The sequence below is a fragment of the Galeopterus variegatus genome, unplaced genomic scaffold (assembly GCF_000696425.1).
Source record: "Galeopterus variegatus unplaced genomic scaffold, G_variegatus-3.0.2 Scaffold1662, whole genome shotgun sequence".
Classification (NCBI taxonomy): Eukaryota; Metazoa; Chordata; class Mammalia; order Dermoptera; family Cynocephalidae; genus Galeopterus; species Galeopterus variegatus.
Genome location: NW_007727773.1, coordinates 299,571 through 317,006, shown reverse-complemented (window position 1 = coordinate 317,006; position 17,436 = coordinate 299,571). Strand labels below are relative to the sequence as shown.

Sequence of the window (17,436 nt, the reverse complement as noted above, 5' to 3'; positions counted from 1 at the left end):
AAATTAGTGAACAAAACAGACTCCACTCATATACATTCAGTTACTAGCACCTACAAGAACAAAATTGCTAATAGTTCAAAGAAAAAATAAACATTACTTTTTAGTTATAGTTTTGGCATACTTAAATACAATCTTTGAGAATATAAATAATGAATGTAATTGCTTATTAAAATGAATGAGGGCTGGCCCAGTGGCGGCGCTCCCTCCAAGGGTTCAGATCCCATGTGGAGACTGGTTCCCGCTCACTGGCTGAGCGCGGTGCAGGCACAACACCGAGGGTTGCGATCCCGTTACTGGTCAGTAAAAAAGATGAAAAAAAAAAAAAAAAGAATGATACATTTTCATGACTCAGAACAATTCTATAAAATTGTATCTCTTAAGAAATAAGTATACTGTGACATAGAAATATAGCACAGGTTTTTACAAGATCTCTAACTAAAATAAAGCTTATTCTACCATTAAATCAGTAGATACCAAAATGAAATAATGTTCTTTTAAAACAAACATTTAGATATTTCCTAATCTTAGAATTTATATTGCATAATGGCTTGTCAAAAGAGCAGAGCACAAAAATGTGTACCTGTGTGTGTAGCAATATCGAACACATAAGGAAATATAACACATATTTATGTGCTCAAATATGCCAAATATACAAAATATTTCTGGTTGGTAAAATTATGCATGGTTTTAATTTATTTGTGTTCTGTTGGTGACCATTTTTATCGCTACATTTACCATAAACCAGAAACAAAAACCTACATTTGGGTTCATTTTCCTATCTAGACCATACAACCAAAGTTCACAGAGTTAACATTTAAAAATTCACATCCTAGCAGTTACCTAAAACACTAAAAAATTTTAAACTGATACCTAATTTTATGTATCATTTTTTAATAGGAATGCATAACTAGTTTTGTTTCTCGGATTAATTATTATCACATCATAAAAAGAAACAAAAATAAATAAAATAAAACATATCCCCAGAATAATTCCTGAATTTTGTTTTTATTGCCTATCATTTTTGTTATTTTTAAATTATATTTGAAAACCCTTTTCTTACCCCATTTTAAGTGGGATTTTTCTTATGTTACACAAAAAATAGATTTAAAAAAAGAAAAACCAGTAATGCATTTTCTATAATGAAATGCAATTATCACCTATATTGTTACTTCAAGAAGTCAGTGGGTGACCTAAAAAAGAAACTGAGGCCAAATACATATAGCAAGGATTTATTGAGCCAATATGGCAATTGCAACTAGGGAGACACATAGTCAGGTTACCTTGAGAAATGTGTTTCGAGGAGGGCCAGAAGAGCTTAACATTTTATAATCACAAGGAGAGAGAGAAACCAAAGGAGAGAAGTAAAAGGACAGCCTTCCTAATAACTTTATCAGTTTTTCTGTTGGTCGTACATGATGTACACGTTTGGGGATTGTTGTTAGATTGTGTCCTCTATGCAGGATTCTAGAGTAAAGTTTACAAGAAGCATCTTAGATTATTTTATGGCTTTCTGGCACAATTATGGCTATTTTAAGAAAAATGATCTTATGAAAACATTTTTCAGGGTAGGTGGATCTGGTTACTGACTTATCCCAGATCCACATAGCACTATAATTTAGCTGACCTGATCAGAGCAGATTCTTTTGGTTACCATTTTCCTCCTTTTGATCAAAAGTCTTTTATGTGAAAGTGCTGATGATCAACTCAAATAGATATTTTGGTCCCTTGTTGCTGGGAAAGTTCATTCCCAGAAGATCTTGTTCCCAATTACTTGGAGGGGCAGAAATTGGTCTCTAGGTCCAAATTTTAAGCAACAGAGGAGTTGGGAAGAGACAATAGTCAGAAGTTTGGCAAACCTGAAAAACTAGACAGCAAAGGCATTTGTTGAATATCTGACAGGAGAATAAGTTGTGCCTATGGGCAAGAGAATGTTCATTTTAGAAATAGGTTGAAAAGTAGCAAAAGAGGGGGGGAAAAAAGGACGTTTTTACAACTTAAACAATGTAGTAAGTTTAACCTGGCATAGGCCTGAGAAAACAAACATTAAAGCAGAAGTTTAACTTTGTAAGTAATCTTGAAACATATGGCCTGGTTAGAATGGTAACTAAGAGATAAGACCTGCAATCTGACAAAAGCCTAAAGCTAAATTAATTCCCCAGAGTAAAAGTAGAAATGTTTCAATGACATTGATGATGGAGTTGTCATCAGGTCAGGTCCAGAGTTTAAAATAAAGCTGTTTGCCCACATGCGATCTTCTTCATATCTTGGTTGGAAGAGTGAGGTATATTAGCTTCTGTTGAAGATCTTTAGTGATAGAGGAAGTCCACTCACATAGATTTGCCTTTTTAATATGAGAATCATAAATCCATGAGTCAATGTCTTTTAAGCTTAGCTGTACAGGGTTTGGTTAACAATACCTTATATGGTCCCTTTTAACATGGCTGAAAGGAGTCCTTTTATTTGATGACATTTTTAATAAAGAAACTTTCCAAGTTGGAGACCATGGTCTTTGATGTCTTTGTCTTCTGGGAGCTTGTTGTGGAAGGAATCCTTTATTAATTTAAAATTTTTGATGAGGAGCTTTATGAGGTCTTGGCAGTAATGAAGAATATCGCCTTTTAGAAGAGCTCATTTATAGTCTTTCATCTAGGTGCATAGGTATGTGCATTATCATTTTAAAGATCAAAAGCTAATATTTTTTAAGCAGGGTGTAATGCAAGTTAAGCAATACCAACGGAAGAGCCTTAGGCCATATATTGTAAATGACTGAATTATTTAAGCAGTAAAACATATCTCTCGATCACTGAGCAGACCAGAAGGAAACTCCTCAAGAGGGAATATTTGCTAAAATTTAGGATTTTAGTTCAGATAATAAAAACTGAAAAAGCAATGGACAGGGTTAGAATCTAATAACAGGTGTACTAGTTTTTCTTCTAAAATATTTTTTTTTTCTCTCTGGTTCCATCGTTTTATCAAAGATATTTACAACAAGACTAATTTGTTCGTAAGAAAAGTTTAGTCTCTGACCTGATTATTTTCATAAAGTGCAATAAGATAGTGATTTATCATATAGGCTCTTTTTAAATTGGCTTTGCTGGGATTTTTATAAGAAATTTTAGATTTGAACTTTAAAAGCCTCTTGAGGCTTAGGAAGCCAATGTAAAGATTTGACTTACTGTTAGAGTGTACCTGTACAAATTAGGTGAATTCCTCTCTCCAGGCAGAAAGCCACATTCTTTACATACCTCAAGTCTAAGAACCTGTAGACAAGGAACATGTAGACAAGGTATCAGGCCAGTCTTATGATAAAGTTTTTCGAGACAGGTGGACATGATTATTGACTTGCCCAGATCTCATGAGGCACTACAATTTATCTGACTTGGTCAGAGCAGATTCTTTTGGTTACCACAATGAAGAAATTGTGTAAGTTTGGGAGAATTTCATTAATGATCATAATTTAGTTATTAAAAAGGAATCATTAGTTAACAAAAATCAAAATGCTGAAACCACTTAAAACCTTTCTCAATCAAAAAATGTGTTAGGGCATAGTGAACAAAAAGTGAGATTTGGACCAAATGTACCTGGGGCAAATTTCCATTCTGACACGTTGAATCTGTGCAAAGTTGCCAAATTCTTTAATCCTTTTAAATGCCATTATCCTAAATTACAAAATAATTATAAAATATTATATTAGTTTCCTAGGGCTGCTTCAACAAATTACCACAATCTGGGTGGCATAAGGCAACAGAAATTGAGTCTCTCACAGTTTTGGAGGCTGGAGGCTACCACAATCTGGGTGGCATAAGGCAACAGAAATTGAGTCTCTCACAGTTTTGGAGGCTGAAGGTTTGAAATCAAGGTGTTCCAGGGCCATGCACTTTCTGAAAGCTCTGGGGGGTAATCTGTTCCATGCTTTTCTCTTGTCCTCTGGTTGCTAGTAATCCTCAGAATTCCCTGGCCTGAACACACAGCATTTCTGTCTTTGCCTCCACCATCACATGGCACCCTTCTGTGTGTCTGTCTTAGTCTCTTCTCCTGTTTTTATAAGGACACTCATGATATTGAATTAAGGGCCCACCCTACTTCACTGAGACCTCACCTTAACTCACATCTTACTTACAACTACAAAGGCTCTATTTCTAAATAAGATAGCATTCATAGCATTTTTTTTTTTTTTTTGCATGGCTGGGGCAAACCCCAAAGCCCTTTTTAAAAACTAAAAGCTCTTGGTTGGGGGTGGGGGCAGGTACAGGAGAGGGGCTAGCAGCCCAGGGCCACGAAGTCGAAGTCCCGGAAGGCGGCCTGCTCGGTGGCGGTGAGGGACCTCGCGTCGTGGGGAGGGCTGAGCGTGGGTGCCTCCTCCGTGAACTCCTTGTCGAAGTTGCTGACATTGGTGCGGCCTGACAGCTTGGGTACAAAGGGCGGTGGCAGGCGCCGGGCCAGCAGGTCGTCCCAGCCCAGGGTCCTGAAGAAGGGTTGTTTTTTCACATCTTCTGCATCCTGCTCGCTGGACCCCAGTCTCCGTTCTGGGTTCCTCCGCAGCAGCCTTCGCAAGATGCCAATGGCTTCCGACGAAAGGAAGTGGAGGTAGCGGACCTCATCGTTGACGATGCTGTCGAATACCTCCTCCTCATCGTCCCCTGGGAATGGGGACTCACCAACCAGCATCTCGTAGAGAAGCACGCCCAGGCCCCACCAGTCCACAGCCCGTGTGTACGACGTGTCCGTCCCCACCTCTGGTGCCAGGAACTCCGGGGTCCCACAGAACCTGCTGGTCCAGTCCCCATAGCCCATCCCTTCCTTGCACAGGCCAAAGTCTGCGATCTTGACATAGCCCTCGGTGTCCAGGAGCAAATTGTCTAACTTCAGGTCCCTGTAGACAATCTTGTGTTCATGGAGGAACTGCAGCCCCAGCACCACACAAGCAGAATAAAAGACTGCACGGGGCTCGGAGAACACGTCGCTGTGGATATGCAACATCAGGTCCCCACCGGCCGAGTACTCCATTACAAAGCACACGTGCTCCGGCGTCTGGAAACAGCCAAAGAGATTCACCAGGAAGGGGTGTCGTGCTCTGGTCACTGCCGCCAAGATCCGCTTTTCACACATCAGACTCTCCACCTCGTCTCGGGCCACAATGCCCCCTTTCTTCAAAGCCTTGATGGCAAACAGCTCCCCGCTGGACCGAAATTCGGAGAGCAGCACCTTCCCAAAGTGATCCCGGCCCAGCACTGCCAGGAATTTGAAATCCTCGAGGGTCAGGGGTGACTTCCTTAGAGGGCTGCACAGGGTGGGTCCTGGGGTCTCCTGGGTCTCGGCAGGCAGCTGGGGAGCAGTGGTAGTTTCCCGGATTGGGGAACTCAGGCTCGATGGGCTGGAAGGAGGACCCAGCAGGCTCTTCTGCGGTGAGCTGTCCGAATCGGTCCCCGAGGTTCAGCTTCTCCACAGATCTGTCACCTGTGGACTGGGCCTCGGGTCCTGGAAATGCCCTGGGGCTGAAGGTGCCTGTTGTTGTGGCGTTGGGGATGAGCCTCCGAAGCAGCCGCACCCACGTGGCAACACCGATGTTCATCTGCCGAGCTCGCTGAAATGCCTTCCCTTGCTGCTTAGAAAAGATTTTCTTCTGCCGTTGGAGCCGAGGGATCCTCTCAATGACAGGGTTGTGGAAGGTGACCTCGGCCACCAGGCAGCCCTGGGGTTCCCTGTCCAGCTGCACTTCATGTCTCTCGTTGTCCAAGAAATCCTCCAACTTCAGGAATTTCAGGGAGCACAGGCCCCGCTGGTCCCGCCAGAACACAGCCAACTCCAGTTCCCGTGCCCTCTCCAGCTCCAGGGTAAAGCTCTGGTCCCATGCACTGGGGCCACACGGTTTCCAAGACGTCTGTCCCACCACTGTGTTATCCAGCTTGGGCGCAGTGCTGACCTCACTGGTGTTCTAACCAGGGGTAAGAACTTCAATATACTGGGGGGGAGAGGGGAGGACACAGTTCAACTATTAAAAAAAAAAAAAATCTAACAAGAGAAGTTGTCCAGAAAATTAAATAAAATAGAATATTTAAGCCAATTAGTAAAATGCCTGTATATTGTGGGCATGCAATGTTAGTTGCATTTCCCCTTTTGCCTCTAAATACCATCTGAATAATGGTAACAACTTAACATAGTTAATATGATGTCCTTTAGCTTTTTCACATCACCCTGCTTTTAAATTCTTGCAGGAATAAATTATGAAAGACTGAAATTGAATGTTAGGTGTTGCCTAATGCATACTTTCTTGTTATCTGATTCTATAGAAGTCTGCACTTTTCATTGTCTTTGAGCAATTTTTCAACTCTTCATCTTAGAAAACTTCTGGTTATACAAATGATTATTGTATTAGTCCATTTATGTTGCTTATAACAAAATACCTGAAACTGGGTGGTTTATAAAGAAAAACAAAATTTATTGCTTACAGTTTCTGAGGCTGGGAAGTCCAAAGTCCCTATGGTGGTGGTGACAGTGACCCAGGGGTCTCACATTGCAAGATGGTGGAAGCAGAGAGAGCAGAGAGGGGGAGAGAAAGAGAAAGACAGACTCTCCTCTCCTTTTAAAGCCCTCAGAACCACGCCCCTGACCACCATTTTAATCCATCACTACTGCACAGCTCTACAATGTAATCACCTCTTCAAGGCTCCACCTTACAATTACCATGATAGGATTTCCCATCCTCTTTACAGTCACAGTGGGGGCTAAGTTCCTGATACATAAAACCTGGAGGATACAATTCAAGCCTCAGTGAGTTTTTGGGAGAGATAATTCAATGCACTACAATTATCAAAAGTGATGCAAGTGAATTTGATTTGTAATAATGCAAGCCATCCCTCCCATACACAGCTATTTTCTACTAAATTCATTTCAAAATTTTTGATTTTCTATATACGTGTCTGCTCTTAGGATTCTCATCTGAAATTATTTTTAGCACCTTACATGTTCCCCCATTGAATAATAGTTAAATAAAATCTTTATGTATTTTTTTATACTTGCATGACAGTCATAATTTTACCTTAAAAACTTTAATATTTCATGTAGCTTTAAAAACACTTTGATGAATAAAGAGATTTAAGAGATCTAGTTCTTTAATATCTCACTATGTTTCATATGATATGTAGCACCTGTACAGAAATGAACTGAATCCAAAAGTTTTATAACTTTTGAATTAAAGGGAAATTCATAAAGGAAAAATCCAAGCAATATGTTTTTTGGTCAAAAATAAAAAAATAGAAGTTAGATAATTAAGCACCTCTTTAAATAAGAAGATTAAAGATTGTTTTACCAAAAGACTTAATGCTTTAGAAACTAACAACCAAATTTCTGATCACATCCATATCACTTTAGAAAGTAAAGCTTCAGAGCCAAGAGGAGCTCCTGCTTTATTTAAGGCTCACCTAAGAGCTCTAGTCATTATGAAAACAAATGGAGGCAATCTACTAGGAGAAACTATATGAAGGTTTCTGAAAAACATTTACACACACACACACACACACACACACAATGCTATCTTAACAAAATAAGAGCCTGCAAAATATGAATCAGCCATAGTTCAGAAGAGCTGAGAATTAAAAAAAAAAAAAAAAAAATCTTGGAGGGTGATGCCAGTAACATTACAGAATAGCAGGTTCCTGACTTTTCCTTCACCAACTGATGGACCAAATAAACATTTATAAATGAACCAGTTCCTTCTGTTAGAAAGTCAGAAACCAGTTGAGAGCTCCTTTGCTCCAGGAATCTGAAAAAATATCCACATTGCCTGGGAAATGCTGAGGCAAATTGGGGCACAAACCCCAGCCCAGGCACTGCACCATACAATCTGAGGGAAATCCCAAACACTCAGTTTCTCCCTGAGGAGAAAACGGTTTAGAACACACATATAGCACCCTAAATCTGTTTCCCAGGAATATGTTCTCAATTCAGCTAGTTCTGGGAGAAGAAGGGATTGGGCAAACATGGGTCTTCCTAGACCATGGAACAACACAGAAGATTTACATGCATATACAAGCACTGCCGGGGGCTTCATCCCCAGGGATCGTGGCAGAGGAGATGCTGAAACTCAAAGCTCCCACTTTCTCCCAGAAGAGGTTTGCCAGTGTACTCTGTCAATTGCTGCTGCTGACAGTTGAGCTTCAGACTAGCCTGCATCAGGGAATAAACTGGGTTGATACAAACAGTAGATCTCTAGAAGCCTTAATGGGAACTCAGCACTTCCCCAGCTTTCTCCCCCAGTTTGCTCCACCGATACTTCCAGTGTACCAATTCCTCCTGGAAGAAGTTTGTTCACATGTTGAGTTCCTTAACTTTTACAGCTCTCAATAAAGGAACTGCATCCTCAACTTAGCTATGGGAGCAGAAGGGACCTGGTATACATGAGTCTCCCTAGATCACAAAACAAAGAGGTGGTTTTAAATGGGTTCACAAGCACTTCCTGTGGCTACCCTCCACCCCTCACCCAAGAGCAATGCAGAGAAGGGTCTAAAATGCACAGATGTCATTTTATCCCTAGAAAGAACTTCCTGCACACTCAACTAATGTCTACTTGATAGCCTGGCCTCTAACTAAATTGCATTAGGAAGTTAACAGGGCAGACATACAATAGACCTTGGCAGCCTAAATAAGAGCTTAGCAATTCCTGAGCCTTCTCTCCCAGTGCTCCCTAGTGATAATTCTAGGCCTATTGATTCGTCCTGGAAGAAGTTAATTTATGGATCAAATGCCTCAATATCTACAACTTCCACCCAAGAGATTGCCTCCTTAACGACCTAGCACCGGGAGTTGATGGGGATCTCACTAGACCACAGAAAACAAGCAGGTAGACATAGAAAAGGCCCACTTCCACTGGATATTCTTCCAGGATCAGGGGACATGGTGTGAATGAGAGGGTGAATACTTGCCACAGATTCTGTCCCCTGCTTAGTGCAGAGAGTTGGAGATTAATGCCTGCTTTCAATTTTATTCTTAGGATGGAAGGAACAGAACACTTATCTATCACCTCAACCTTTCAACCGCATCTATATGGTCTGGCTTCTATCTTACTTGTCTTGGGGTGCTGAGAGGACTTGAGGCATTCTAATTTTCTGGGGACTATGAAAAAGAAAGAGAGCAGTTTGTGCAAACACAAACATGTGAGAGGCACTTAGAATACCTGGCTAGATGAATTGGCGAGATTCTTCTCCTACACATGGCCAGTCTTAAAAGTCTGTGATAGGATGCTGTCTTATTTAATGTGCAGGAAACAACACAAAGAGTTGAAGAAAATGCATTACAATAAAAGAACAAAATAAATCATCAGAAACTGATATTAGTGAAATAAAGATATGTAATTTACCAGAGAGAAAATTTAGAATAATGATCATAAAAGTTCCTGCCAAGGTCTGGAGAGCAATGCAAGCAGAAACTTGAGAATTTTAGCAAAGAGATAGAAAGCATGAAAACATACCAAACAGAAAACAGAGCTGTAGAGTACAATAACTAAATTTAAATATTCAACAAAAACTTCAAGCATTAAAAAAAAAGATCAGTGAACTTCAAAACAGGTTACTGGAAAGAATCCAATCTTAGGCATAAAAAGAATAAAATAATAAAAAGTAGTGAAAATAACTTAAGGAACTTATGGGACATCACTAAACAGATCAATTTATACATTATCAAAATTTAAGAAGGAGAAAAGAAAGAGAAGGTAATAGAAAGCATATTCAAAGAAATGATGACAGAAAATTTCCTGGGACTGAGGGAGAAAATAGAAATTCAGATCCAGGAAGCAAAAAGAACATCAAATAATATAAATCTAAACAGACCCACACTAAGACACATTATAATCAAATTGTTGAAAATTGAAGAGAAAATGAATGTAGCAAAGGAAAAACAACCTGTTACTTATAAAGGATCCTTCATAAGACTATCAATGAATTTCCAGCTGAAATCTTTCAGACTACAAGGGAATGGGTGATATAGTAAAAATCCTGAAATAAAAATAATAAAACCTGGAAACCACAAATAACATACCAAGTAATCCTACCTTTCAAAAATGAAGGGAAAATAATGACTTTCTCTGACAAAAAAAAAAAAAAAGATGAGGGAGTTTATCACCACCAGATGTCCTTTACAGGAAATGGTAAAGAGGATTCTTCAAGCTGAAAGAAAAGGATAGTAAGTAGTAACATAAAAACACAAAAATGTATAAAACTCACTGGTAAATGTAAGTACATTTGCAAATTCAAAACACTTTAATACTCTAAAAGTGATGTCTAAATCAATTATGTCTCTAGTATAAAGATTAAAAAATAAAATTATTAAGAACACCTATAACCACAATAATTTGTTAGGCGATAAAATAAAAAGATGCAAATTGTGACATCAAAAACATAAAACATGGGGAAAGGGGAGTTAAATTATAGAGTTTGTGTATGTAGTCAAAATGAAGTTATCAACTTTAAATAGTCTGTTGTAAGTGTAAGATATTTTATGTAAGCCTCATGTTTACCTCAAAATAAAAATCTGTAGTGGATACACAAAAGATTAAAAAAAAAAATCTGAAGCATGTAAGTACAGGAAATCATTAAACCACAAAGGAGGAAGGGAAGCAAGGAAGAAAGAAATAAAAAGTCTAAAAAACAACCAAAGAACAATGAACAAAATGGCACTAGTAAAACTTTGCCTATTAATAATCACTTTTTTTTTTCTTTTTTTTTTTTTTCGTGTCTGGCAACAGATCGCAACCCTCAGTGCCGCGCCCGTACCGGACCGGGACCGGCAACGGGATAGCAACCCTCGGCGCTGCACCTGCACCTCGCTCAGCCAGTGAGCGGGAACCGGTCTGTATGTGGGATCCAAACCCTCAGCGGGAGGGCCGCTGCGCTCCCAAGCGGTGCACTGTAGCAGTGCGCCACCGGGCCAGCCCTTAATAATCACTTTTTTTTTTTTTTCTTTTTTTCGTGTCCGGCAACGGATCGCAACCCTCAGTGTCGCCCCCGCACCGGACCAGGACCGGCAACGGGACCGCAACCCCTGGTGTCACTCCCGCGCCTCGCTCAGCCAGTGAGCGGGAACCGGTCTATATGTGGGATCCGAACCCTCGGGCGGGAGCGCCGCCGCGCTTCCCAAGCAGCGCACTATCCAGTGCGCCACCGGACCGGCCCAATCACTTTTAATGTAAACAGATTCAGTTCTCCAATCAAAAGGGATAGAGTTGTTTAATGGATAAAAAAACACTCAACAATATGTTTTCTACAAGAGACTCAGTTCACCCTAAAAGAATTCATAGATTGAAATAGATGAAAATATAAAACATTACAATAAACAACAGAATACACATTCTTCTCAAGTGCACACAGAGCATTCTCCACGATAGATCATATGTTAGGCCACAAAACAAGTCTTAGCAAATTTAATAAGATCAAAATATTTTGGATTAAAACAATATAAAACTAGAAATCAATAACAAGAGGAATCAGAAAATTCACAAATAAGTGAAAATTAAACAATATGCCTCTGAACAACTATTTGTTCAAAGAAAGCAAAAGGAAATTTAAAAATATCTTGAGACAAATGAAAATGAAAACACAACATAACAAAACTTTGGGGATGTAGCAAAAACATTTCTAAGAGGGAAGTTTTTAACATTAAATATCTACATCAAAAAAGAAGAAATATCTCAAATAAACAACTTAAAATTATATATGAAAAACTAAAAAGAAGAACAAACTAAACCTTAAGTTAGCAGAAGAAAGCCAATAACCATGGCCAGAGCAGAATTAATTTTAAAAAGACTATAAAAACAGTAGAAAAGTTCCACAAAGCTGAGAGTTGGTTTTTGGAAAAACCAAACAAAATTAGTAAAGTCTTATCTAGAATAACTATAATAAGTGATTCATAAGAAAAACTTATAAGTTATAATATTAATAACTTAATTTTTTCTTTTTATAACATAAGTATGTTATTAATACTTACACAATGATATACTATATTAATAACTTATAAGTTATAATAAGAAAAAAAGAAAGAGGACTCAAATAAGTAAAATCAGAAATGAGAGTGGGTATATTACAACTGGTATCACTGGAGTACAAAGGATCATGAGCCTAATATGAAAAAAAAAATGCCAATAAGTTAGATAATCAAGAAAAAATGGACAAATTACTAGACACATATAACCTACCAAGACTGAATCATGAAGAAATCAAAAGTCTGAACAAACTAAAAATGAGTAAGCTGATTGAATCAGTCATAAAAAGTCTCTCATCATCAAAGAAAAAAGTCCAGGACCAGATGGCTTCATGGCTGAATTCTCCAAACATTTAAAGAACACTGATTCTTCTCAAACTCTTCCAAAAAATTAAAGAGTAGGAAATATTCCCAAACTTGTTATATGAGGCCAGCATTACCCCAAGTCCAAAAGTAGACAAAGACACTACAAGAAGAGAAAATTACAGGCTTTTCCCTGATAGATGCAAAAATCCTCAATAAAATAGTAGCAAACCATATTCAATGGTACATTAAAAGGATTATTCACCATATTCAAGTGAGATTTATCCCTGGGATGCAAGGATGTTTCAACATATGCAAATCAATAAATGTTATTAACCATATTAACAGAATGAAGGGCAAAAGCCATATAATCATCTTAATAGATGCAGACAAAGCATTTGAAAAATTTAACGTATTGTCATGAAAAAACTCTCACCAAATTAAGAATGAAAAGAATGTTTCAACACAATAAAGGCCTTATATACCAAGCCTACAGCTGACACCATACTCTACAATGAAAAGTTGAAGGCTTTTTCTCTAAAATGAGGAATAAAACAAGGAAGTCCATTGTCACCACTTATTTGACCTAGGACTGGAAGCCCTAGCCAGAGTGATTAGGTAAGGAAACATAAATAAAAAGTATCCAAATCGGAAAGAAAGAAATGAGATTGTCTCTGTTTGCTGAAAACACGATCTCTTACGAAGAAAACCCGCAAAAGACTTCCCTCAAAACTGTGAAAACAAATAAACAACTTCAGAAAAGTTGCGGGATACAAAGTCAACATTAAAAATTAGTAGCATTTTGCTACACTAACAACAAACTATCTGAAAAAGGAATTAAGAAAATAATTTCATTTTCATCATCCTCTCCCCCCCCCAAAAAAAAATACTCAAGAGTACTTTAACCAAGGATGTGAAAGATCTGTATTCTGACAACTCTAAAACACTGATGAAAGAAATTGCAGATGACACAAATAAAGGGAAAGATATTTAGTGTTCATAAATTAGAAGAATTAATATTGTTAAAATATCCATACTACTCAAGGCCATCTGCAGATTCAGTTCAATCCCTACCAACAATCCATCGTCACTACTCACGGAAATAGGAAAAAAACTATCATGAAATTCTTATGGAACCACAAAAGACCCTAAATAGCCAAAGCTATCTTAGTCAAAAAGAACAAAACCAGAGTAATTTTGGTAGTGAAATTACACTATCTGATTCAAAATATAGTGGAAAGCCATGGTAATGAAAACAATAGGGTATTGGTGTAAAACATACACAACCACCAATGAAATAAGATAGAAGAGCCCAGAAATAAACCCATGCATTTACGGTCAATTGATTTTTGACAAAGGTACTGAGAACACACAATGGGAAAAGGATGATCTCTTCATTAAATAGTGTTAAAAACACTGGATATACACAGGCAAAAAAATGAGGCTTGACCCTTATCTTACATCTTATTTATCCTTATCTTACTCTGAATGGATAAAAGACTTAAAAAGAATATCTGATAATGTAAAGCTCCTAGAAGAAAATATAGGGAGAAAGCTTCATGACATTAGTCTGAGCGATGATTTCTTGGATATGACCCCAAAAGTACAGGCTACAAAAACAATAGACAAATGGGATTCGAACAAACTAAAAAGCTTCTGCACAGCAAAGAAAACAATTAACAGACTTAAAAGAGAGCCCACAGATTGGGAGGAAATATTTGCAAATCATACATCTGATAAGGGACTAATATTCAAAACATATAAGGAACTCAAACTACTCTATAACAAGAAAACAAATAATCCTATTTCAAAACGGGCAAAGAACCCGAATCATTTCTCAGAAGAAGAAATAGAAAAAACAAACGAGTGTATAAATAATAGTCAAAATTGTTAATCATAAGCGTAATGCAAATTAAAACCACAATGAGATATCACCTTATACTGGTTAGTATGGCTATTATTCAAAATACAAAATATAACAAGTACTAGTGAGGATATGAAGAAAAGGAAACCCTTGTAGTAGTTTGTTGGCAGGAATGAAAATTAATATAGCTGTTATGGAAAATAGTATGTGGATTGCTCAAAAATTAAAAGTAAAGCTACCACATGATCCAGCAATTCCTCTACAGTGTGTGTGTGGGGGGGTATATTTATATACCCCCCCACATACACACATATATATATATATATACATATATATATACATATACACACACACATATTCAAAGTAAATGAAATCAGGATATTAAAGAAAATCTGCACTTCCATGTTCATTGCAGCATTGCCACAATAGCCAATGTATGGAATCAACCTAACTATCCAACAGATGAATGGGTAATGTGGTGTATATAAAAAATAGAATACTATTCAGCCTTTTAAAAAGGAAGAAAATAGTGATTTGTGACAACATGGATGTTCCTGGAGGACATTATTTTAAGTGACATAAGCCAGAAACAGAAAAACAAATGCTGCATGATCTCACCCACATATGGAATCTAACAATGATGTCTAAAAACAGAAAAAGAGAGTAGAATGGTGGTTATCAGGAGCTGGGGGGAAGAAGGTTGGGTTGATGTTGATTAAAGGAAACAAAATTTCAATTCGATAGGGCTAGTAAGTTCAAGAGATCTACTAAACAATGTGGTGACTACAGTTAGTAACAATGTTCTTACCACACACACAAGAAAAAGACATATATGTGAGGCAATGCATATGTTGATTAGCTTAATTTCCTTTTCCACAACGTATATACATATATCTGAACATCAAATTGTACACCATATAGGGCCGGCCCGGTGGCGCACTGGATAGTGCGCCGCTTGGGAAGCGCAGCGGCGCTCCCGCCCGAGGGTTCGGATCCCACATACAGACCGGTTCCCGTTCACTGGCTGAGCGAGGCGCGGGAGCAACACCAAGGGCTGCGATCCCGTTGCCGGTCCCCGGTCCGGTACAGGGGCAACACTGAGGGTTGCGATCCGTTGCCGGACACGGAAAAAGACAAAAAAAAAAAAAATTGTACACCATATAAGTACAAAAATTATTTGTCAATGAAAAAATTAAAATAAAAAAAATAGAAAAGCTTACATATATGAAGAGAAATATACCATGTTTCTGGATTGGAGAATTCAATATTATGAAGATATCCATTCTTTCAATATTGTTCTGAAGATCCAATACACTTGTGGACGGGAAAGGGGATATGTTAGTCAAAGGGTACAATGTTTCAGTTAGACAGCAGGAGTGAGTTCTAGTGACCTATTGCATAGAGACTATCACTAATAATAATACATTTTATGTTTCAAAATAGCTTAAAGTATACATTTTAAATGTTCTTACCACAAAGAAATGATGAGTACGAGAATGTGAAGTGACTGATATGTTAGCCTGATTCAATCATTCCGCAATGCATACATGTATCATTACATTACATTACACCACGTAAATATACACAATTATTATCTGTCAATTAAAAATATAATAAAATTTTGAAAAAAGAAAATCTTGGTATGAGTGTTGTCACTGGTGCAGGTAAAATATTTTACATCAATATCTATTATGTAACATACTAATATTTCCATTGTAGAGGAGGAAGAGAAGTTAGAACTTACATTAGCTGGCAAATGATAAATACTTTTAACCTGGTGGAGCTCTTTGGAAATTCTAATTATTTTTATATCTAACAGAATGGACTCAAAGTGGGATAAGACTAGTAGGTCTAGTTTCACTGGAAGCTATGTTTAAAATTCCTTTTGAGTCTAGAGTTTGTCTCAGGAAAGGAAGGAAGAGATTGAGAGTTAGAATCTTAAGGAAGGAAGAGATTGAGAGTTAGAACATCTTATTTTAGCTTCTGTTGCTTCATGATTCTTCAGGTTTCATCAGAATCTTGTTTTGCTTAATATATACCTCTTATAGAGAACATCTTGCTATGCATTTTAAGTAAGGAATTGTTTCCCATGTAAATAAACATTTATTAAGCACTTGCTACTTGCTAGTTACTGTGCTAGGCAGGTTGCAGAGATTACCTTATTTAATATTTATTATATTCACCATATCCTATGACATAGGTAATATTATCATGTCCATTTTATAATTTGGAAAACAAGACTCTGGAACAAAAAGTCCAAGAAGACTCTAATTATTTACTATCTTAATCTGTTTTCTGTTGCTTATAACAGAATACCTAAAATGTATAATTTATAAAGAAAATGAAATTATTTCTTACATTTCTGGATGCTGGAAAGTTCAGGATTGAGGGGGTGCATTTGGTGAGGGCCTTCTTGCTGGTGGGGAGTCTCTGCAGAGTCTCCAGGTGGTACAGGGCATCCATCTCATGGTGAGGGGGTTAAGTATGCTTGCTTAGGTCTCTCTTACTTTTCTTATAAAGCCACCAGTTTCACTCTCATGATAAACCATTGATCCATTAACCCACTAATCCATAAATTTATTAATCCATGAATGAATCAATCCAGTCATGAAGACAATCACCTCCTAATGGCCTTAACTCTCAATACCGTAGTTGGATTTCCCACCCTCTTAATACTGTTACATTGGGGATTAAGTTTCAACATGAGTTTTGGAGGGGACATGCATTCAAACCATAGCACTTGCCTATCTATACCTTGTAAAGATTGAGCCAGGATTCAAATCAGCTGGTTTTGGTTTTGTTTCTGTTTTTTGGTGACCCTACGTTCTATTTTCTTAACTTTTCCAGAATTCAGCACAGTGTATGATATTTTATAAACAGAGTGAACGTAATTTATGCTCTTTATTAATTTCAAGCTCAAATTGCTTTTCAATATAATTGCCTAAATCTTTAGAGCTTTACCTTCTATTATACATATGGTTAGTTAAATTTTCTCTTGAGCATTTTACAATAAATATTGGTGAATCACTGTTTGCTTCTGAGATGCTACTATGAAATGTTCCAGAGAAATCTTTCTAGATTCCATAGGGATTATGAAAGATTATTTATTTTATTGTTCATGCTGCTGTTGTATAGTTGTAAAGTGTACATCAGAGGGCCCATAGCAAAGCAGCCTGTCCCAGACTAAACTAAACATCTACCTCACATATGTAAGCCAAGCACATATCTTCTGCTTTGTAGTTAAACTCTAAGACCAATATTTTTTTTTTTTTTTTTTTTTTTTTTTTTTTTTTTTTTTT

General features: G+C 37.6%; 1 protein-coding gene across 1 annotated transcript in view; it reads right to left on the bottom strand.

Moving 5' to 3' along the window:
- Window positions 1-4,260: 4,260 nt before the first annotated feature.
- LOC103595024 (serine/threonine-protein kinase N1-like) overlaps window positions 4,261-17,436 on the bottom strand; it is a 25,730-nt gene continuing 12,554 nt past the window's right edge. The window contains 2 exon segments of the mRNA XM_008578325.1: window positions 4,261-5,427; window positions 5,429-5,935. Of these exon segments, the coding sequence (XP_008576547.1) occupies window positions 4,261-5,427; window positions 5,429-5,935 (1,674 nt within the window).